This window comes from Salvelinus fontinalis, chromosome 38 (genome assembly GCF_029448725.1).
Source record: "Salvelinus fontinalis isolate EN_2023a chromosome 38, ASM2944872v1, whole genome shotgun sequence".
NCBI lineage: Eukaryota > Metazoa > Chordata > Actinopteri > Salmoniformes > Salmonidae > Salvelinus > Salvelinus fontinalis.
The window spans coordinates 36,556,849-36,580,531 of NC_074702.1; the positions used below are offsets into that span (position 1 = coordinate 36,556,849).

The following is a 23,683-nucleotide window of genomic DNA, read 5'->3' on the forward strand; positions in this document are numbered from 1 at the left end:
ACCCTCCCAGACAGCTCTTCTATAAAGCCCTGCAACACAGTAACACCTACTAAACCACTGGTCCCTCCCAGACAGCTCTTCTATAAAGCCCTGCAACACAGCCACACCTACTAAACCACTGGCCCCTCCCAGACAGCTCTTCTATAAAGTCCTGCAACACAGCCACACCTCTAAACCACTGGTCCCTCCCAGACAGCTCTTCTATAAAGCCCTGCAACACAGTAACACCTCTAAACCACTGGGTCCCTCCCAGACAGCTCTTCTATAAAGCCCTGCAACACAGCCACACCTACTAAACCACTGGTCCCTCCCAGACAGCTCTTCTATAAAGCCCTGCAACACAGCCACACCTACTAAACCACTGGTCCCTCCCAGACAGCTCTTCTATAAAGCCCTGCAACACAGTAACACCTACTAAACCACTGGCCCCTCCCAGACAGCTCTTCTATAAAGCCCTGCAACACAGTAACACCTACTAAACCACTGGCCCCTCCCAGACAGCTCTTCTATAAAGCCCTGCAACACAGTAACACCTACTAAACCACTGGCCCCTCCCAGACAGCTCTTCTATAAAGCCCTGCAACACAGTAACACCTCTAAACCACTGGTCCCTCCCAGACAGCTCTTCTATAAAGCCCTGCAACACAGCCACACCTACTAAACCACTGGTCCCTCCCAGACAGCTCTTCTATAAAGCCCTGCAACACAGCAACACCTACTAAACCACTGGCCCCTCCCAGACAGCTCTTCTATAAAGCCCTGCAACACAGCCACACCTACTAAACCACTGGTCCCTCCCAGACAGCTCTTCTATAAAGCCCTGCAACACAGCAACACCTACTAAACCACTGGTCCCTCCCAGACAGCTCTTCTATAAAGCCCTGCAACACAGCAACACCTACTAAACCACTGGCCCCTCCCAGACAGCTCTTCTATAAAGCCCTGCAACACAGTAACACCTACTAAACCACTGGTCCCTCCCAGACAGCTCTTCTATAAAGCCCTGCAACACAGCCACACCTACTAAACCACTGGCCCCTCCCAGACAGCTCTTCTATAAAGCCCTGCAACACAGCCACACCTCTAAACCACTGGCCCCTCCCAGACAGCTCTTCTATAAAGCCCTGCAACACAGTAACACCTACTAAACCACTGGTCCCTCCCAGACAGCTCTTCTATAAAGCCCTGCAACACAGTAACACCTACTAAACCACTGGCCCCTCCCAGACAGCTCTTCTATAAAGCGCTGCAACACAGCAACACCTACTAAACCACTGGCCCCTCCCAGACAGCTCTTCTATAAAGCCCTGCAACACAGTAACACATACTAAACCACTGGTCCCTCCCAGACAGCTCTTCTATAAAGCCCTGCAACACAGCCACACCTACTAAACCACTGGTCCCTCCCAGACAGCTCTTCTATAAAGCCCTGCAACACAGCCACACCTACTAAACCACTGGTCCCTCCCAGACAGCTCTTCTATAAAGCCCTGCAACACAGCAACACCTACTAAACCACTGGCCCCTCCCAGACAGCTCTTCTATAAAGCCCTGCAACACAGCCACACCTACTAAACCACTGGTCCCTCCCAGACAGCTCTTCTATAAAGCCCTGCAACACAGCAACACCTACTAAACCACTGGTCCCTCCCAGACAGCTCTTCTATAAAGCCCTGCAACACAGCAACACCTACTAAACCACTGGCCCCTCCCAGACAGCTCTTCTATAAAGCCCTGCAACACAGTAACACCTACTAAACCACTGGTCCCTCCCAGACAGCTCTTCTATAAAGCCCTGCAACACAGCCACACCTACTAAACCACTGGCCCCTCCCAGACAGCTCTTCTATAAAGTCCTGCAACACAGCCACACCTCTAAACCACTGGTCCCTCCCAGACAGCTCTTCTATAAAGCCCTGCAACACAGTAACACCTCTAAACCACTGGGTCCCTCCCAGACAGCTCTTCTATAAAGCCCTGCAACACAGCCACACCTACTAAACCACTGGTCCCTCCCAGACAGCTCTTCTATAAAGCCCTGCAACACAGCCACACCTACTAAACCACTGGTCCCTCCCAGACAGCTCTTCTATAAAGCCCTGCAACACAGTAACACCTACTAAACCACTGGCCCCTCCCAGACAGCTCTTCTATAAAGCCCTGCAACACAGTAACACCTACTAAACCACTGGCCCCTCCCAGACAGCTCTTCTATAAAGCCCTGCAACACAGTAACACCTACTAAACCACTGGCCCCTCCCAGACAGCTCTTCTATAAAGCCCTGCAACACAGTAACACCTACTAAACCACTGGTCCCTCCCAGACAGCTCTTCTATAAAGCCCTGCAACACAGTAACACCTACTAAACCACTGGTCCCTCCCAGACAGCTCTTCTATAAAGCCCTGCAACACAGCCACACCTCTAAACCACTGGCCCCTCCCAGACAGCTCTTCTATAAAGCCCTGCAACACAGTAACACCTACTAAACCACTGGTCCCTCCCAGACAGCTCTTCTATAAAGCCCTGCAACACAGTAACACCTACTCAACCACTGGCCCCTCCCAGACAGCTCTTCTATAAATCCCTGCAACACAGCCACACCTACTAAACCACTGGCCCCTCCCAGACAGCTCTTCTATAAAGCCCTGCAACACAGTAACACCTACTAAACCACTGGCCCCTCCCAGACAGCTCTTCTATAAAGCCCTGCAACACAGCCACACCTACTAAACCACTGGGTCCCTCCCAGACAGCTCTTCTATAAAGCCCTGCAACACAGTAACACCTACTAAACCACTGGTCCCTCCCAGACAGCTCTTCTATAAAGCCCTGTAACACAGTAACACCTACTAAACCATTGGCCCCTCCCAGACAGCCCTTCTATAAAGCCCTGCAACACAGCCACACCTCTAAACCAATGGCCCCTCCCAGACAGCTCTTCTATAAAGCCCTGCAACACAGCCACACCTCTAAACCACTGGCCCCTCCCAGACAGCTCTTCTATAAAGCCCTGCAACACAGCCACACCTCTAAACCAATGGCCCCTCCCAGACAGCTCTTCTATAAAGCCCTGCAACACAGCCACACCTCTAAACCACTGGTCCCTCCCAGACAGCTCTTCTATAAAGCCCTGCAACACAGTAACACCTACTAAACCACTGGGTCCCTCCCAGACAGCTCTTCTATAAAGCCCTGCAACACAGTAACACCTACTAAACCACTGGGTCCCTCCCAGACAGCTCTTCTATAAAGCCCTGCAACACAGTAACACCTCTAAACCACTGGTCCCTCCCAGACAGCTCTTCTATAAAGCCCTGCAACACAGCCACACCTACTAAACCACTGGTCCCTCCCAGACAGCTCTTCTATAAAGCCCTGCAACACAGTAACACCTACTAAACCACTGGGCCCCTCCCAGACAGCTTTTCTATAAAGCCCTGCAACACAGTAACACCTACTAAACCACTGGGTCCCTCCCAGACAGCTCTTCTATAAAGCCCTGCAACACAGTAACACCTCTAAACCACTGGTCCCTCCCAGACAGCTCTTCTATAAAGCCCTGCAACACAGCCACACCTACTAAACCACTGGTCCCTCCCAGACAGCTCTTCTATAAAGCCCTGCAACACAGTAACACCTACTAAACCACTGGCCCCTCCCAGACAGCTATTCTATAAAGCCCTGCAACACAGCCACACCTACTAAACCACTGGTCCCTCCCAGACAGCTCTTCTATAAAGCTCTGCAACACAGCCACACCTACTAAACCACTGGTCCCTCCCAGACAGCTCTTCTATAAAGCCCTGCAACACAGCCACACCTACTAAACCACTGGTCCCTCCCAGACAGCTCTTCTATAAAGCCCTGCAACACAGCCACACCTCTAAACCACTGGTCCCTCCCAGACAGCTCTTCTATAAAGCCCTGCAACACAGCCACACCTCAAAACCACTGGCCCCTCCCAGACAGCTCTTCTATAAAGCCCTGCAACACAGCCACACCTACTAAACCACTGGTCCCTCCCAGACAGCTCTTCTATAAAGCCCTGCAACACAGTAACACCTACTAAACCACTGGTCCCTCCCAGACAGCTCTTCTATAAAGCCCTGCAACACAGTAACACATACTAAACCACTGGTCCCTCCCAGACAGCTCTTCTATAAAGCCCTGCAACACAGTAACACCTACTAAACCACTGGTCCCTCCCAGACAGCTCTTCTATAAAGCCCTGCAACACAGCCACACCTACTAAACCACTGGCCCCTCCCAGACAGCTCTTCTATAAAGCCCTGCAACACAGTAACACCTCTAAACCACTGGCCCCTCCCAGACTTCTCTCCTTTAAAGCCCAAAAACACAGTAACAGCAACCACTGGTCCCAGATATCTCTCCACCTATTGTATTCTGGAGGGAGCTGTTCTATAAAGGTCTGCAACACAGTAACACCTCTAAACCACTGGCCCCAGATATCTCTCCACCTATTGTATTCTGGAGGGAGCTGTTCTAAAGCAACACTTTGGAATGTTTTCAAGCTTTCTGTTTGCTGCTGCTGAATGTTTTCACATTGTTACCAGGCTCTTGTAAAATGATATTTGAAATCTATCCAATAGTTTCTTGTTCCATTCTTAGTGGGTAATTAGTGTTCATGTACTGCAGTGGCTTTTGGATCCCAAAACATGTTGTTTGTATATTTTGGAAATGATGTAGACGATAACACAAGTCACAACCAAAGAACATATGACGTTATATAAGTATTTATCTGGAATGGGTTTGGCTCCTGACACGGTACATGAAATAACAGCAGTGTGAACTGAATGCCTCTAGGTTCCACAGCCCTGCCAGGTAACGCCGGCTTCCAGGACCAGGTAGCCGCTCTGAAGTGGGTCCAGGAGAACATTGAGGCGTTCCGAGGTGACCCAAGGCTGGTGACGGTGGGGGCAGAGCGGAGCGGAGCCGACGTGGCCAGCCTACATCTGACCTCTCCCTCCTCGCGTGGTCTCTTCGACAGGATGCTGCTCATGGTAAACTGACCTGTGACCCCTGATCCTCACTGACCTTCACTAAGAGTCCCAAATGGTGCCCTATTCCCTATATAGTGTACTGCTTTTGACCAGAGCTCTATCAAAAGTAGTGCTCTATAGTAGTGCACTAAATAGGGCTATTGTGGAGGTGTTACTAAGCCCTCGTGTGTAAATAATACTGTTACAGTAACAGTTTTAACCATTCCGGCTGTTTACAACTAGTTTAGGCTGTCAAACAGTAACACCCTTGTGATTAATGGTACGAATGTCACTGATCATGCAGTGTGACAGTCATCACAGTTTTACTTCCACATTCACGGCATAGTCCAGTAGGCTATGTCCTCTCTATACAGCACGATTATGTCTTCTCTATACAGCAGGATTATGTCTTCTCTATACAGCAGGATTATGTCCTCTCTATACAGCAGGATTATGTATTCTCTATACAGCAGGATTATGTCTTCTCTATACAGCAGGATTATGTCTTCTCTATACAGCAGGATTATGTCCTCTCTATACAGCAGGATTATGTCCTCTCTATACAGCAGGATTATGTCTTCTCTATACAGCAGGATTATGTCTTCTCTATACAGCAGGATTATGTCCTCTCTATACAGCAGGATTATGTCTTCTCTATACAGCAGGATTATGTCTTCTCTATACAGCAGAATTATGTCCTCTCTATACAGCAGGATTATGTATTCTCTATACAGCAGGATTATGTATTCTCTATAGAGCAGGATTATGTATTCTCTATACAGCAGGATTATGTCTTCTCTATATAGCAGGATTATGTCTTCTCTATACAGCAGGATTATGTCTTCTCTATATAGCAGGATTATGTCCTCTCTATATAGCAGGATTATGTCTTCTCTATACAGCAGGATTATGTCCTCTCTATACAGCAGGATTATGTCTTCTCTATACAGCAGAATTATGTCCTCTCTATACAGCAGGATTATGTCTTCTCTATACAGCAGGATTATGTCCTCTCTATACAGCAGGATTATGTATTCTCTATACAGCAGGATTATGTATTCTCTATACAGCAGGATTATGTATTCTCTATAGAGCAGGATTATGTATTCTCTATACAGCAGGATTATGTCTTCTCTATACAGCAGGATTATGTCCTCTCTATACAGCAGGATTATGTATTCTCTATACAGCAGGATTATGTCTTCTCTATATAGCAGGATTATGTCTTCTCTATATAGCAGGATTATGTCTTCTCTATATAGCAGGATTATGTCTTCTCTATACAGCAGGATTATGTATTCTCTATACAGCAGGATTATGTCTTCTCTATATAGCAGGATTATGTCTTCTCTATATAGCAGGATTATGTCTTCTCTATATAGCAGGATTATGTCTTCTCTATACAGCAGGATTATGTATTCTCTATACAGCAGGATTATGTCTTCTCTATATAGCAGGATTATGTCTTCTCTATATAGCAGGATTATGTCTTCTCTATACAGCAGGATTATGTCTTCTCTATACAGCAGAATATGTCCTCTCTATACAGCAGGATATGTCCTCTCTATACATTTAAGCCCATATCCAGTCTTAAGAGTTCAGGTGGATGGCTTGTGCGTACTCCCCCTCTTCCTCTTCCAGTGCTGTAGTGCTGAGTCCGTGACCGTTACCGGGAGGTACACACACACTGCTCCTCCTCTTCTGCCTCCTCCAGCTGCTGCTCTTCCTCTCCTTCCTCATGTCCCCCAGAGACATGTAGGAGGAGACTGTGTTCCGCAAGCCAAAGCTGATCATAGAGTCTCTGTTGCCGGGGTAACGATGAGGCTGGTCTGTCAGCTCCGAGCTGGGGTTAGAATAGATATGATGCAGCGTTAGTATATGGAGTTAGCCTGTTATCTATCACTGATAAACTACATTGAAAGCTAAACTCAAAAATAAGCTCAAACACATATGTAATTGTCAGACTCCATGAAACTCCCAGAGAGGGGTAGTGACAGATACAGATGGATGGAGAGAGGGGGACTGAAGACGGGAGAGAGGGGGACTGAAGACGGGAGAGAGGGGGACTGAATGCGGGAGAGAGGGGGACTGAATGCGGGAGAGAGGGGGACTGAAGGCGGGAGAGAGGTGGACTGAAGGCGGGAGAGAGGGGGACTGAAGGCGGGAGAGAGGGGGACTGAAGGCGGGAGAGAGGGGGACTGAAGGCGGGAGAGAGGGGGACTGAAGGCGGGAGAGAGGGGGACTGAAGGCGGGAGAGAGGGGGACTGAAGGCGGGAGAGAGGGGGACTGAAGGCGGGAGAGAGGGGGACTGAAGGCGGGAGAGAGGGGGACTGAAGGCGGGAGAGAGGGGGACTGAAGGCGGGAGAGAGGGGGACTGAAGGCGGGAGAGAGGGGGACTGAAGGCGGGAGAGAGGGGGACTGAAGGCGGGAGAGAGGGGGACTGAAGGCGGGAGAGAGGGGGACTGAAGGCGGGAGAGAGGGGGACTGAAGGCGGGAGAGAGGGGGACTGAAGGCGGGAGAGAGGGGGACTGAAGGCGGGAGAGAGGGGGACTGAAGGCGGGAGAGAGGGGGACTGAAGGCGGGAGAGAGGGGGACTGAAGGCGGGAGAGAGGGGGACTGAAGGCGGGAGAGAGGGGGACTGAAGGCGGGAGAGAGGGGAAAGAGAGGTCAACGTTAGAGAAAGATGTACCTGTTGATGTCTTTCCAGTCGAAGTTGTTGTGCATCACCACAGGGGGTGCCTGGGAGGCCAGGTTGAGGTTGCCATTGGTTACAGCCTGACAGGGGGTGGTGAGAATACAGCACAGGCCGTCTGCACAATCTGTCAAAGAGGGGCCACTGTCGTTACCAGAGGGGGGCCACTGTCGTTACCAGAGGGGGGCCACTGTCGTTACCAGAGGGGGGCCACTGTCGTTACCAGAGGGGGGCCACTGTCGTTACCAGAGGGGCCACTGTCGTTACCAGAGGGGCCACTGTCGTTACCAGAGGGGCCACTGTCGTTACCAGAGGGGCCACTGTCGTTACCAGAGGGGCGACTGTCGTTACCAGAGGGGCGACTGTCGTTACCAGAGGGGCGACTGTCGTTACCAGAGGGGCCACTGTCGTTACCAGAGGGGCCACTGTCGTTACCAGAGGGGCCACTGTCGTTACCAGAGGGGCCACTGTCGTTACCAGAGGGGCCACTGTCGTTACCAGAGGGGCCACTGTCGTTACCAGAGGGGCCACTGTCGTTACCAGAGGGGCCACTGTCGTTACCAGAGGGGCCACTGTCGTTACCAGAGGGGCCACTGTCGTTACCAGATATGACTCCACTCAGGGAATATAGTACAGCAGCAGTACAGTGCATTGGAGTTGGTGCGGCTTGAAAGAGGCAATAATTCCACGTTAGAAAGTAATAACTACCGGTGGTGTCACGAGTTCAAAAATAATGACTAGTTCCAGCCCTTAAAATAATACTATACTTATCAGCTCATCGTTCCTATAAATAGGTTCACATAGAGTCTACATGTGTTTGACTTTAATGTCAGATTGTAATATTCATCAGATATGTTGGCGTCCCGGAAAAAAAACTCTTAGCAAAAAAAATAAAAAATAGATGTATTTTCAGATACGGCTACTGTCAGACATAATGCCTCCAAATCATTCACTTTTCACAGATTATGAAGGGGGATGATTACTTTAGTCATGAACCTTTCCCAGATTATGAAGGGGGATGACTACTTTAGTCATGAACCTTTCACAGATTATGAACGGGGATGATTACTTTAGTCATGAACCTTTCACAGATTATGAAGGGGGATGATTACTTTAGTCATGAACCTTTCACAGATTATGAAGGGGGATGATTACTTTAGTCATGAACCTTTCACAGATTATGAACGGGGATGATTACTTTCAATTTATGTAAAAAAAAAAATATATATATATATAGAAAAAGTGAGGTACAAGGTTTACGATGAATAGATTTAATGTCCATGATAATGTGATTGTTATTTACCAGAGTAGTGGTTGACGAGGTCCTCTAGACACTGGAAGGTTAGACCAGGAGAGATGTAGTACCAGTTGTTGGGAAGGCGGATAATACGATAGTGTACCATAACCCTGTGCCGTACAGACAGGGTATACACTCCTACAACACCACACAGGCAAAGGAAAAACAAGACGTTATCACATCTGTTTCTAAAGTTGCTTCGGTTTTGGTTGATCATTTTCAGTAGCTGATGTGAGAGAGTCTATCGGCAGTCCTGTAGTCAAAGTTTAGTACTCCGTCTTTTATATGTACCATTTATTTAGGACATTTAGCGGACACCTTTATCCTAAGTGACTTACAGTAGTTGTTGGTTGCGTACCCACAACCATCGCGGTGTGAGCACCATGCTCTACAAACGGAGCACCACAAGGGGCACCACAGGAGCACCTAAATTCCATTTAATTTACGGTACAGACGTCTGTCTCGAGGCCACTTACCTTTTTGACTTTCTCTTATCATGAAGGAGCCAGCTCTGTTTCCGGGCAGACGAAGCAGTTCCTCTGCTTTGGGTCGGGCCACCCCTTCAAACAACCAGCTAAATGAATTACAGAATACAATTCAACCATATTCATAAAGCATGCATTTCCATGGCCTTAGAACCCAGATAAAACAACCAGCTATGAATAAAGATTAAAACATTACCACCGGCTGTTTTAATCATAATGGTATCGTAGATGCTATCACCTTCACCTTTTCAGAACACCAAGCATTAAACCATTATCGTCAGCTATAATCCGACACTGGACTAGGAAAGTGTCAAATTAGTATATCTTTAATTATTTATATTTTTTACTTATCTTTATTTTTTTTACTTAATACGTATTTTTCTTAACTGCATTGTTGGTTAAGGGCTTGTCAGTCAGCATTTCACTGTAAGGTCTACCTTCACCTGTTGTATTCGGCATTTCACTGTAAGGTCTACCTTCACCTGTTGTATTCGGCGCATGTGACAAATAAAAATTGGATTTGAACGTGATTAGATGTAGGAGGCAGATGCCATGGCAGTAGACTAGTGTCAGGTAGGTTAGTGTTTCTGTGAGTTCACCTACCCGTGATAGACCTTGGCAGTAGACTAGGATAGCGTCAGGTAGGTTAGTGTTGCTGTGAGTTCACCTACCCGTGATAGACCTTGGCAGTAGACTAATGTCAGGTAAGTTAGTGTTGCTGTGAGTTCACCTACCCGTGATAGACCTTGGCAGTAGACTAGTGTCAGGTAGGTTAGTGTTGCTGTGAGTTCACCTACCCGTGATAGACCTTGGCAGTAGACTAGTGTCAGGTAGGTTAGTGTTGCTGTGAGTTCACCTACCCGTGATAGACCTTGGCAGTAGACTAGTGTCAGGTAGGTTAGTGTTGCTGTGAGTTCACCTACCCGTGATAGACCTTGGCCACATGGTTATTAGGGATGTAGTTCTCATATCCTGTTTGGACAGAACGAGCCCTCCACCAGTAACCCTCCCTGACAGAAGAGAAGAAACAGGGGAAGAAGGAGAGTGAGTCCCAAATAGCACCCTATTCCTTATTTAGTGCACTGTAATAGACCAAAGGGGCTCTGGTCAAAAGTAGAATTGTTCAGATTTGAGCCCTGTCTCTGTCAGTCTAGTCAAACAGATCAGCTCTTAGAGGAGGTGATGTTGTGTTGAGGGACTGAATGTGGAAGACTAGGTCTGCGTCCCAAATTGCCCCCTAGTCCCTAGATAGTGCACTACGTTTGACCAGGACTCATAGGGCTCTGGTCAAAAGTAGGGCACTATCTAGGGACTAGGGTGCCATTTGGGACACATTTCTTAGATTCAGTTGGGTTCAGTCACTCACTCTGCCAGGAGTCTCAGTCTCTCTCCTATCCTGAAGAGTGGCATGCTGACGTCTGCTGAGGGGTAGTCAGATAAGACTACCAGGCTTTCACTAACGTCTGCTGAGGGGTAGTCAGAAAGGACTCTCAGGGTATCGTTGTCTGGAGAGAAGAGAAACTATAATCATTTATTTTACAGCATATTAGATAACGGTCATTCATATTCAATTCACCCAGCTCAATGTAACATCGATAGGTTTAGGCTACTACATGATGCTCTAATTTCCCCAATACCCATCATGAGGTTTCTACAACCTAGCCTATGAATTAAAGTTTACAATGGTAGGTGCACAGGTCGAGAAAAATGTGAGTAATCAAGGTGACAGACAGTGACACGTTCATTACCCCCTTGCACACTCTTGCCTGCATCTAGCTGATCTAGGGTGTAATCAGTTGCAAACAAGAGTTTCTATTGGACAAATTCAGGTGCATTTATCCCCGTTTCTTTCCTTTTGCTTCCGTTTAAGAAATGTTTTCAACAGAATTGGCGGAATGAATACACCCCTGATCACATGCAATCAGTTCTCTTTCATAGCAGCCACATACAAACAGCATGATTCCTTTGAAAGTTGTATAACTCATTGCATCCTACGCTCTCTCCTCCTCTCACCTTTTCCCTTCGCTTGTGGACTTCAGTGCACAATACATCAGCTGACTGTGACCAGGTGAAAACACCTTTCCAAACGCCATGTACTATCTCAATTTGACCCGTTTCTCACAGCAGGAAAATAATCCTGCAGCATCAGGAAATGTAAATTATTATGTGGTTTATAATTAATGGACATTTTTGTAGGGTTGATACATTTTTAGTTAGGAACAATGAAGTCTGACATGGTAAAGTGGAAATTACAAATGTTAGAAGCCTTTTTAAACCTCGAATAGACAACAATTTGCATTTCCTTCCGCAAAGGAAAATTCTCTGACAACAGGGCGAAAAAATTAAGAGAGTACATCTGTACAGTATCTGCCAATCACAGGCGAAAGCAGAAGTGTTATCAGGTCATCCATATCAGATGAAGATTATATTATTTTTCCATTCAGTCAACAGCTCTTGCACGGTCATTTCAATATACTGAATGCCCACACACTGATGCTGTTACAAAAATATTAAAAAATATATATTTTTTTGTTATATATATATTTTTTTTTAAATATGACTACATGTTGTTGAAGGTCAGGGTTTAGGGAAGTAGGATGCTGTTTATTTAATTTAATGAAGAAATATGTTTTATGTTGCATAAAGGTCCAGTAAAAAGCAAGAGGTGACACACCCATGTCGGTAGAGGTGCTGACTAACGGAATAGTAAACATTCTACAACAGAAAGTCATACAGTACGCTGTATATATGCTCCCAACTATTTAATGGGTAAACAAAATGTGGCAAATATTGCGAAGTGATCATTTGACCCAATTCTACATTTATAAGCTTGCAGTTGTTTGGCTGCAGTTTGCATGAGAGGAACCTTATTTATTTTGGGTGAAATTATGCAAATGTTTACACATGCACAGAGCAGTACAGGGCCAGTACAGTTTATGAAACCAAGTCACTCCACCCATACTTAAAAATGACATCAAATTAACCATTGCCCATCAGAGACAATCTGCGATTCCAAACGTTTAAATTAATCATTTTACAGCCATTGATTCTTGAAGAATATAAAATAAATGTGAATCCCAGATTGCCCCTTTTAACAGGATCCTTTCATTAATAAAACAATCATTACCAAAATACAGACTTCCTTAACCAGAGAGACTTACTTCTCAGAAAGGGGTCAGAGCTGGTGTTGGTGTCTTCTCCATTCGCTGGCATAGAGACTGGGCTGGTCCTGATGTTCCCCATGTCTGGTCAGAGAGCCTTGTTGATCATTTGGATGCAGGAATAATGTGCTGGGAAGTGGCAGTGCTATGCGTGCCTGCCTCTCATTCCTTTATCTCACTATTTAGCCCAGCACTGTTATTCTCCAGTTTAGGATGTGGATGTTATCCCCTTTTCTTCAGATAGCCTTACCATACCCGCCTGTAGCAGCCTCACTCGTTATACCTAATATAACCAATATTTGGTGTAATATAGCCGGAATTAGAATGTATTAGCTTAGCATGATGCTACAGTACTGTCTAACGGTGATAAGCAGCAGCTCATCAGTCTATTCTAGTCATCCTGCCAATCTGTTTTTGTTGATCTCCTCTTGTCACTTCCTCACTAATGGGGAAGTTGAGTGTGACTTGTTTTTCACCACATTTTTCCACTCCTGAAATAGACTAATCACCACAGAGCTGTAGCCAATAGATGGCAGACTAATCACCACAGTGTTGTAGCCAATAGATGGCAGACTAATCACCACAGTGCTGTAGCCAATAGATGGCAGACTAATCACCACAGAGCTGTAGCCAATAGATGGCAGACTAATCACCACAGTGTTGTAGCCAATAGATGGCAGACTAATCACCACAGTGCTGTAGCCAATAGATGACAGACTAATCACCACAGTGCTGTAGCCAATAGATGGCAGACTAATCACCACAGAGCTGTAGCCAATAGATGGCAGACTAATCACCACAGTGCTGTAGCCAATAGATGGCAGACTAATCACCACAGTGCTGTAGCCAATAGATGGCAGACTAATCACCACAGTGCTGTAGCCAATAGATGGCAGACTAATCACCACAGTGCTGTAGCCAATAGATGGCAGACTAATCACCACAGTGCTGTAGCCAATAGATGACCAGACAGCATTCAAATAAACACTTGAAAGATGTGTGCAACCAATTGGTATGTAGCATTTCTAACATTAGAAGTCATTCCATTTTGGAACTAATAATGCTTAGCTATAAATAATAATCATTTGTTTCTGCTTAAACTTGCTATCAGTCTATTTATTTGTGTTGACTAGTAGAGAGACAGTATGAATGGTTCTCTCTCTCTCTCTTTCTCTCTCTCTTTCTCTTTCTCTTTCTCTTTCTCTCTCTCTCTCTTTCTCTCTCTATGTGGGTTAGAAGATCTTAATCATCAAATACAGACAGACAGACACAGTCCCTCCCCTCTGGGCAGAGACTGGAGAGGCTCTGTGTTCTCACCTGCCTCGGTGCTGAGTGGTTCTCTGACTCTGTCCCTCCTCTCTCTCTCCCCACGGTGGCTCTGTGTTCTCACCTGCCTCGGTGCTGAGTGGTTCTCTCACTCTGTCCCTCCTCTCTCTCTCTCCCCAGGGTGTCTCTGTGTTCTCCCCTGCCTCAGTGCTGAGTGGTTCTCTGACTCTGTCCCTCCTCTCTCTCTCTCTCCCCAGGGTGTCTCTGTGTTCTCCCCTGCCTCAGTGCTGAGTGGTTCTCTGACTCTGTCCCTCCTCTCTCTCTCTCCCCAGGGTGTCTCTGTGTTCTCCCCTGCCTCGGTGCTGAGTGGTTCTCTGACTCTGTCCCTCCTCTCTCTCTCTCCCCAGGGTGTCTCTGTGTTCTCCCCTGCCTCAGTGCTGAGTGGTTCTCTGACTCTGTCCCTCCTCTCTCTCTCCCCCCAGGGTGTCTTTGTGTTCTCCCCTGCCTCAGTGCTGAGTGGTTCTCTGACTCTGTCCCTCCTCTCTCTCTCCCCAGGGTGTCTCTGTGTTCTCACCTGCCTCAGTGCTGAGTGGTTCTCTCACTCTGTCCCTCCTCTCTCTCTCTCCCCAGGGTGGCTCTGTGTTCTCCCCTGCCTCAGTGCTGAGTGTATCCAAAGCCCAGGGGCAGGCAGCGGCTCTGGCCCGGGAGCTCGGCTGTCCCCCCTCCGCTAACCCAGAACAGCTGGGCTCCTGCCTGAGAGCAGCTACAGCACAAGACCTCAACACTGCCCAGACTAAGGTACTGTTGGCCTTATAGACCCATATATCTTTATGTACATATTCTTTATCCCTTTACACTTGTGTGTATAAGGTAGTAGTTGTGGAATTGTTAGATTACTTGTTGGTTATTACTGCATTGTCGGAACTAGAAGCACAAGCATTTCGCTACACTCGCATTAACATCTGCTAACCATGTGTATGTGACAAATAAAATTTGATTTGATTTGAAGACTAAGGTACTGTTGGCCTTATAGACCCAGACTAAGGTACTGTTGGCCTTATAGACCCAGACTAAGGTACTGTTGGCCTTATAGACCCAGACTAAGTTACTGTTGGCCTTATAGACCCAGACTAAGGTACTGTTGGCCTTATAGACCCAGACTAAGGTACTGTTGGCCTTATAGACCCAGACTAAGGTACTGTTGGCCTTATAGACCCAGACTAAGGAAGGAGGCCTTATAGTCCCAGATGTATCATAGGCTGTATGTATCCCAAATGACACCCAATTCCCTGTTTAGTGCACTTCTTTTGTCCAAGGCCCATAGGGCCTATTTGGGACGCACACATCGTTTTTTCCCCCCTGTCTTATTTTATGTTATCTGTTTCAGTTGCTGTCAGTCAGTGGGCCCCTGCAGGCTTGGGGTCCAGTGGTGGATGGGGTCTCTGTCCAGGGGAAACCCTCCATGGCCCTGATGAATGCAGGCTTCCACAGAGCTGACCTCCTGCTGGGCTCTTCCGCAGAGGATGGACTCATCAGCAGGGCCAAGAGGATCAAGGTGAGAACCGGAGATCCTATAATTCAAAGACGTTCTTTGTGTTTTCTATGGTGAGAACATTCACCTCTAGTATCGTCCATCTATTTGGTGTACCTGCTTATTGAGCTTTCCCCATGCTTCAGGATGGAACTGGGGAATATGGCTCTTTGTTTTTCATAGAGTGTAGGACATATTCTAATGCGTAGACTCCTAGTTCAACTCAGCTAGTGACTAGTATGTTAGCAGTTTGTCCTCATTCACATCATATTAGTATTGAGTAGTATTACTATACTCAGCCATGTTTCATATCACCAACTTCTACTTTTCCCCCCTAATGTCTGACGACAGAACTTTGAGGAGCTCCAGGGGAGAGCTGACAGTAAAACAGTGTTCTACGAAGCCCTGTCTAACTCTCTGGGTGGCGACGATGCCAATGCTTTTGTGAAGGCTGCAGCTACCTGGTTCTACTCCCTGCAGCACTCTCCCTCTCCAGCTGGCTACAATCTCTTCTCTCAGGCTCTTAACAGTGCAACCAGGTGAGAAATGTGCTAAGCACACTACAGTACACGGTATTCATGTAGTTCCAGAATACCTTCCTCTTATTCATTGAATTCAGTGTATAAATATAAAATAAAATTGTATTAGTCACATGCGCCAAATACAACAGGTGTAAACCTCACAGTGAAATGCTTACTTACGAGCCCCTAACCAACAAAGCAGTTTAAAAAAATACGGATAAGAATAAGAAATAAAAGTAACAAGTAATTAAGGAGCAGCAGTAAAATAACAATAGTGAGTATATATACAGGGGGGTATGTACATGTAGGTAGAGTTAATAAAGTGACTATGCATAGATGACAACAGAGAGTAGCAGCGGTTTAATGAGTGGGAGAGGGGGGGACAATGGCAATAGTCTGGGTAGCCATTTGATTATACAGTTCCTGTATGGAGAAGCAAGCACCGTAATAATCATGTCACAAGATACCATTCTCTGTTCAGTTCTGTGTATTCAGATATTAGTTCAGTTCACTTCATTTATTTGGCCTTTTACGGGAATTTGTCTCTTCGCGTTCAAGTGCACTGAGTTCTATACAGTGAGTTCTATACAGTGAGTTCTCTACAGTGAGTTCTCTACAGTGAGTTCTCTACAGTGAGTTCTCTACAGTGAGTTCTATAAGGTGAGTTACAGTGCCTTCAGAAAGTATTCATATCCCTTGACTTATTCCACATGTTGTGTTACAGCCTGAATTCAAAATGGATTAAATGTACACTGCTCAAAAAAATAAAGGGAACACTTAAACAACACAATGTAACTCCAAGTCAATCACACTTCTGTGAAATCAAACTGTCCACTTAGGAAGCAACACTGATTGACAATAAATTTTACATGCTGTTGTGCAAATGGAATAGACAAAAGGTGGAAATTATAGGCAATTGGCAAGACACCCCCAAAAAAGGAGTGATTCTGCAGGTGGTGACTACAGACCACTTCTCAGTTCCTATGCTTCCTGGCTGATGTTTTGGTCACTTTTGAATGCTGGCGGTGCTCTCACTCTAGTGGTAGCATGAGACGGAATCTACAACCCACACAAGTGGCTCAGGTAGCGCAGTTCATCCAGGATGGCACATCAATGCGAGCTGTGGCAAAAAGGTTTGCTGTGTCTGTCAGCGTAGTGTCCAGAGCATGGAGGCGCTACCAGGAGACAGGCCAGTACATCAGGAGACGTGGAGGAGGCCGTAGGAGGGCAACAACCCAGCAGCAGGACCGCTACCTCCGCCTTTGTGCAAGGAGGTGCACTGCCAGCGCCATGCAAAATGACCTCCAGCAGGCCACAAATGTGCATGTGTCTGCTCAAACGGTCAGAAACAGACTCCATGAGGGTGGTATGAGGGCCCGACGTCCAGAGGTGGGGGTTGTGCTTACAGCCCAACACCGTGCAGGACGTTTGGCATTTGCCAGAGAACACCAAGATTGGCAAATTCGCCACTGGCGCCCTGTGCTCTTCACAGATGAAAGCAGGTTCACACTGAGCACATGAGCACATGTGACAGACGTGACAGAGTCTGGAGAACGTGGAGAACGTTCTGCTGCCTGCAACATCCTCCAGCATGACCGGTTTGGCGATGGGTCAGTCATGGTGTGGGGTGGCATTTCTTTGTGGGGCCGCACAGCCCTCCATGTGCTCGCCAGAGGTAGCCTGACTGCCAATAGGTACCGAGATGAGATCCTCAGACCCCTTGTGAGACCATATGCTGACACATGCACATTTGTGATTAAAGCTTTGAGTCGTCTTGTGTATGTCTGTATCAGCTTTGCAAGTCTGGATTTTGAGATTTTCTCTCATTCTTCCTTGCTGATTTTCTCAATCTGTTAATTAAATTAGATGGTTGAGCAGCATTCTTCAAGTCTTTCCACAGATGTTCAATGGGATTCAAGTTTGGGCTTTGGCTGAGCCACTCAAATACTTTCACATTCTTGTTCTGAAGCCATTCCAGCATTGCTTTGGCTCTATGCTTGCAGTCATTGTCCTATTGGAATGTTAATGTTCACCCCCAGTCTAAGGTCGTTTGCACTCGAAAACAGGTTCTCATATAGGATCTTCCTATATTTTCCTGTATCCTTACCAGTCTCCCAGTCCCTGCCGCTGAAAAGCATCCCCATAGCATGATGCTGCCACTACCATGCTTCACGGTCGGGATGGTGTTAGACGGGTGATGAGCTGTGCCTGGTTTTCTCCAAACATAGCGCATTGCATTCAGGCCATAGAGTTACATTTTTGTCTCATCAGAGCACAGAATATTTTGCCTTTTGCTCAGTCTTTCATGTGCCTTTTTGCAAACTCCAGGCGTGCTGTCATGTGCCATTTTCTCAGGAGTGGCTTCCGTCTGACCACTCTTCCATAAAGCCCAGATTGGTGAAGTGCTGTAGAGACTGTTGTCCTTCTGGTAGGTTCTCCCATCTCAGCCAAGGAACTCTGCCGTTTTGTCAGAGTGGTCATTGGGTTCTTGATCTCCTCCCTGACCAAGGTCCTTCTTCCTGGTTGCTCAGTTCGATCGGACGGGCAGCTCTAGGCAGAGTCTGGGTTGTTCCATATTTTTTCAACTTCCCGATGATGAAGACCATTGTGCTCTTGGAAACTTTCAACAGTCTTGAAATTGTTTTATACCCTTCCCCAGATATATGCCTCATCTCAATTGAGATCAGAGATCTACGGACAGTTCCTTGGACTTCACAGTATAGTTTCTGCTCTGACATCCACTGTCAACTGTGGGACCTTATATAGTCAGGTGTGTTACTTTCTAAATCATGTCCAAACAATTCAATTTACCACAGGTGGACTCCAAGTTGTAGTGACATCTCAAAGATGATCAAAGGATATTGGATGCACCTTGAGCTCAATTTGGAATGTCATAGGAAAGGGGTATGAATACATATGTAAATTAGATATTTTTTTGTTTTTTTTTGTTGATAAGTTAGTAACAAATTCTAAAAACATGTTTTCACTTCGTCATTATGGGATATTGTGTGCAGATAAGTTAGAGTATGTTTTATTTAATCCATTTTTAATTCTGGCTCTAACACAACAACATGTGGAATAAGTCAAGGGGTATGAATACTTTTCTGAAGGCCATACAGTGAGTTCTATGCAGTGAGTTCTATGCAGTGAGTTCTATGCAGTGAGTTCTATGCAGCGAGTTCTATGCAGCGAGTTCTATGCAGCGAGTTCTATGCAGCGAGTTCTATGCAGCGAGTTCTATGCAGCGAGTTCTATGCAGTACAGAGTGAGTGGAAACTCATAGCTAGACTATTGACCTCTTTAAACTGTTATATGTTGCTTTACTGTGATTGACAAACTGGAACAGAGCGTACATTCCAAACGACACCCTATTCCCTATATAGTGGACTACTTTAGACCAGAGCCCTGTGGCTCCTGTTCAAAACTAGTACACTATAAAGGGAATAGGGTGCCATTTGGGACGCAACTATGAAGAACTGGAACAGAGTGTGTTTCATTTGTGGTCTTGAGGAAGGAAACAGCCAGCCGAGTGAAGACTGAAATAACCTGAGGATTTAGAAGGACTGCGTGAACTGTTTAACTGATGGTGTTAGAAGCAGCGTGTTTAGAAAAGAAAGGAATGTAACAATTCAGAAATAGAACTACTAGTGCCGTGGCTCGGCCATTTAACTTGGCCCTGACATGTGGCGCAGACCAAGCTTTTCACCAGAAATGTGCCATAAGGAAACAGTATATGTCAGGGCCCATATTCATAAAGCGTCTTAGAGAAGGAGTCCTGATCTAGGATCAGTTTTGCCTTTTGGATTATAAAATGAATGGATTGATGGAATCTGATTCTATACTGAACAAAAATACAAGTGCAACAATTTCAAAGATTTTACTGAGTTACAGTTCATATAAGGAAATCAGTCAATTGAAATAAATTCATTAGGCCTTAATCTATGGATTTCACATGACTGGGCAGGGGTGCAGCAATGGGTGGGCCTTGGAGGGCATAGGCCCACCCACTTGGCAGCCAAGCCAAGCCAATCAGAATGAGTTTTTCCCCACAAAAGGGCTTCATTACAGACAGAAATACTCCTCAGCACCCCCCACCCCCTCTCACACGATCCTGCAGATGAAGAAGCTGGATGTGGAGGTACTGGGCTGGTGTGGTTACACGTGGTCTGCAGTTGTGAGTCCGGTTGGACGTGCTGCCAAATTCTCTAAAACTACGTTGGAGGCGGCTTATGGTAGAGAAATTAACATCCAGTTCTCTGGCAACAGCTCTGGTGGACATTCCTGCAGTCTGCATGCCAATTATACTCACCCTGACAACTTGAGACTTCTGCGACATTGTGTTGTGTGTCAAAACTGCACATTTTAAAGTGGCCTTTTATTGTCCACGGCACAAGGTGCACCTGTGCAATGATCATGCTGTTTAATCAGCTTCTTGATATGCCACACCTGTCACAGGTGGATGGATTATCTTGGCAACGGAGAAATGCTCACTAACAGGGATGTGAACAATTTATGTGCAAAAGAAATATGAGAGAAATATGCTTTTTGTGCGTTTGGAAAATTTGCTAGGATTTTGAATTTCAGCTCATGAAACATGGAACCAACACTTTAAATGTTGCCTTTATATTTCTGTTCAGTGTAGATCAGCTCATGAATACGGTCCCAGATTCACTCAAGATCAATCTTTTTTTTTGTAATCTTATATGCAATGAATTCTGTACATACTCTATGTCTCTGTAGTTCTGCAGTATTGACAGAGATATTCTGCATACAGTATATCTGCAGTATTGACAGAGATATTCTGCATACAGTATATCTGCAGTATTGACAGAGATATTCTGCATACAGTATATCTGCAGTATTGACAGAGATGTTCTGCATATTTCTCCAGTATTGACAGAGATATTCTTCTAATGCCCTTGATCCAGGCTTCGGTAGTGATATGTATGTTTGCTGCTGCCTCTGCTCTTCAGCGTCTACTGCACTGGACTTCACCCACATAATAACTAGTGTCAAATATAGCAGGGAGCAGGGCTGAGGCTGACCCACACAACACACCCATGGACCTGAGGTTAGCTCAGGATAGCAACCGACCGATGCCTTGAAGACAAACAACAGCACATCTCACATTCACAATAACACCATGTCTACATGTATTTTAGTAAAAGACTCCTGACCTGAAACTATCCCTATGCTAGGAGTTCTACTAGACATTCTCCAGAGTTCAAAACCCCTGTAATTTGAAGGCAGATATATCCACTGCTTGTTTATCCAGATCCATCAGTGTATTTTGGCTGCAGCAGGAATGGTCCTCACTCAGTAAATACCTGCCCTGCTGTAACACACTGGGTATGTCCCAAATGGCACCCTATTCCCTGCATAGTGCACTACACCTATAGGCACTGGTCAAAAGTAGTGCACTATATAGGGAATAGGGTGCCATTTGGAACCTAGTCTTATTTCACTAGCATGGCACTGTGGCAGCCAGACAGACCATCTTTTCTCAAGACACAAACATACACACTCACGGCCCTCAGTCACACATGCAAATGTTTAGTTTGTTAGACAACACTGTGATTGTCAGTGAGCTGCTGTCCTGTCATGTACATAATAGGTACACCTTGCTTTATCCTTTCTCTGTCTTTGTCCCCAAAGAAAAGGGAAACAATGATGTGAAGTGTGTTAAATTTCTCAACAATCTCTCTCTCTCTGTCTCTCTATCTCTATCTCTCTGTGCAGAGATCTCTTCATTGTGTGCCCCACCATAAAGATGGCCAACTTCTGGGCAGCTAACACCAGATCCAATGTGTTCATGTACCACCTGCCTGAGGACACCGCCCAGACCAGGTAATCACTGGGTGTGAGGAGGACTAGGCAGCCAGGAAGCCAGGTCAGGTCAGGGCTCCAGACCAGGTAATCACTGGGTGTGAGGAGGACTAGGCAGCCAGGAAGCCAGGTCAGGTCAGGGCTCCAGACCAGGTAATCACTGGGTGTGAGGAGGACTAGGCAGCCAGGAAGCCAGGTCAGGTCAGGGCTCCAGACCAGGTAATCACTGGGTGTGAGGAGGACTAGGCAGCCAGGAAGCCAGGTCAGGTCAGGGCTCCAGACCAGGTAATCACTGGGTGTGAGGAGGACTAGGCAGCCAGGTCAGGCCAGGTCAGGTCAGGTCAGGGCTCCAGACCAGGTAATCACTGGGTGTGAGGAGGACTAGGCAGCCAGGAAGCCAGGTCAGGTCAGGGCTCCAGACCAGGTAATCACTGGGTGTGAGGAGGACTAGGCAGCCAGGAAGCCAGGTCAGGTCAGGGCTCCAGACCAGGTAATCCCTGGGTGTGAGGAGGACTAGGCAGCCAGGTCAGGTCAGGTCAGGGCTCCAGACCATTGACTACTAGTCATGCAGTACTTGCGTTAACTCAGACTACCTTATTGTGTCCAGCAATACTATTACATTTGTTTTGCTGTGTTGCTATGGAAGTGGCATGATAATCTATTATTTCTTTGTTTTGTTTTGCTGTGTTGCTAGGGAAGTGGCATGATAATCTATTATTTCTTTGTTTTGTTTCGCTGTGTTGCTATGGAAGTGGCATGATAATCTATTATTTCTTTGTTTTGTTTTGCTGTGTTGCTAAGGAAGTGGCATGATAATCTATTATTTCTTTGTTTTGTTTCCCTGTGTTGCTAGGGAAGTGGCATGATAATCTATTATTTGTTTTGTTTTGCCGTGTTGCTAGGGAAGTGGCATGATGATGTATTATTTATTTGTTTTGCTGTGTTGCTAGGGAAGTGGCATGAGGATGTATTATTTATTTGTGTTGCTAGGGAAGTGGCATGATGATGTATTATTTATTTTGTTTTGCTGTGTTGCTAGGGAAGTGGCATGATAATGTAGTGTTTATTTGTGTGTGATTTGTTTTCATTTCAGTGCTGACCTGTCAGTACCCCTGGATGTCCACTATGCTTTTGGCCTCCCCCACAGCCCCCTGACCTACGACCTGTTCACCAACACAGAGAGACGCCTCTCCCTACAGATGATGACCTACATGGCCAACTTCATCAAGTCCGGGTAAAATTTAAATTTAAAAACATTAAACAGAAATTACTTTAAATAAACGGCAACCATACTTTATAGTATTGCCTTTTCCATCTAAATCAATTGGTTTATTTTGTATTGTTACATCTAAACCAATCTGCATGACTGGAGAATACTGCCTTATCCATGTGGTGTCAGAATATATAATATCTGTCATTTAGCAGACCCTTCCTTCCAAAGTGACTTACAGTCGTGCGTTCATCACGTCTCTTACTGTACGTTTTCTCCTTCTGAACAGAAATCCCAACCAGGCTCACAGTGTGTCCCGCGTGGCCTTCAGCGAGGCGGCACTGCCCACCTGGCATGCCTTCCAGCCTCACCCTGAGGGGGACAGCTATATGGAGTTGGAGCCAGGCCTCAGCAACCACAGGGGCCTCCGCAGGGCCCAGTGCTCCTTCTGGGCCGACTATGTCCCCGCTCTGACCGCCTCCACTGGTGGGTACAAGTCCAAACTGAAAATAAGATTATGTAAAACATCAGTTTGCCAAACAAACCACAGACATCTTTGCCAAAAGAAAAACAATGACAGTAACACAAAGGCTAAATAAAAAACACAGAAAACAAGTATTAATTATTCACATCCTGTTCTTTCAGTGTCAGAAGGACATACAGTGCATTTGGAAAGTATTCAGACGCCTTCC

The 23,683-nt window shown here is 46.1% G+C and overlaps 2 protein-coding genes across 2 annotated transcripts in view; one reads left to right on the forward strand and one right to left on the reverse strand.

Annotated features, from left to right (window-relative positions):
• The window catches only part of LOC129837578 (thyroglobulin-like), an 89,350-nt gene that overhangs the window by 63,698 nt on the left and 1,969 nt on the right, over window positions 1-23,683 (forward strand). The window contains exons 43-49 of the mRNA XM_055903858.1: window positions 4,827-5,023; window positions 14,534-14,701; window positions 15,291-15,458; window positions 15,786-15,973; window positions 21,695-21,802; window positions 22,875-23,015; window positions 23,281-23,477. Of these exons, the coding sequence (XP_055759833.1) occupies window positions 4,827-5,023; window positions 14,534-14,701; window positions 15,291-15,458; window positions 15,786-15,973; window positions 21,695-21,802; window positions 22,875-23,015; window positions 23,281-23,477 (1,167 nt within the window). The remainder of the gene's footprint in view (window positions 1-4,826; window positions 5,024-14,533; window positions 14,702-15,290; window positions 15,459-15,785; window positions 15,974-21,694; window positions 21,803-22,874; window positions 23,016-23,280; window positions 23,478-23,683) is intronic.
• On the reverse strand, window positions 6,406-13,055 carry LOC129837805 (src-like-adapter). Its single transcript, XM_055904251.1, has 7 exons — window positions 12,638-13,055; window positions 10,843-10,981; window positions 10,400-10,486; window positions 9,468-9,565; window positions 8,998-9,129; window positions 7,692-7,821; window positions 6,406-6,845 (listed from the first exon to the last, which is right to left on the reverse strand). Exons 1-7 carry the CDS (start codon window positions 12,717-12,719, stop codon window positions 6,593-6,595), a joined length of 921 nt encoding a protein of 306 aa, XP_055760226.1. The 5' UTR covers window positions 12,720-13,055; the 3' UTR covers window positions 6,406-6,592.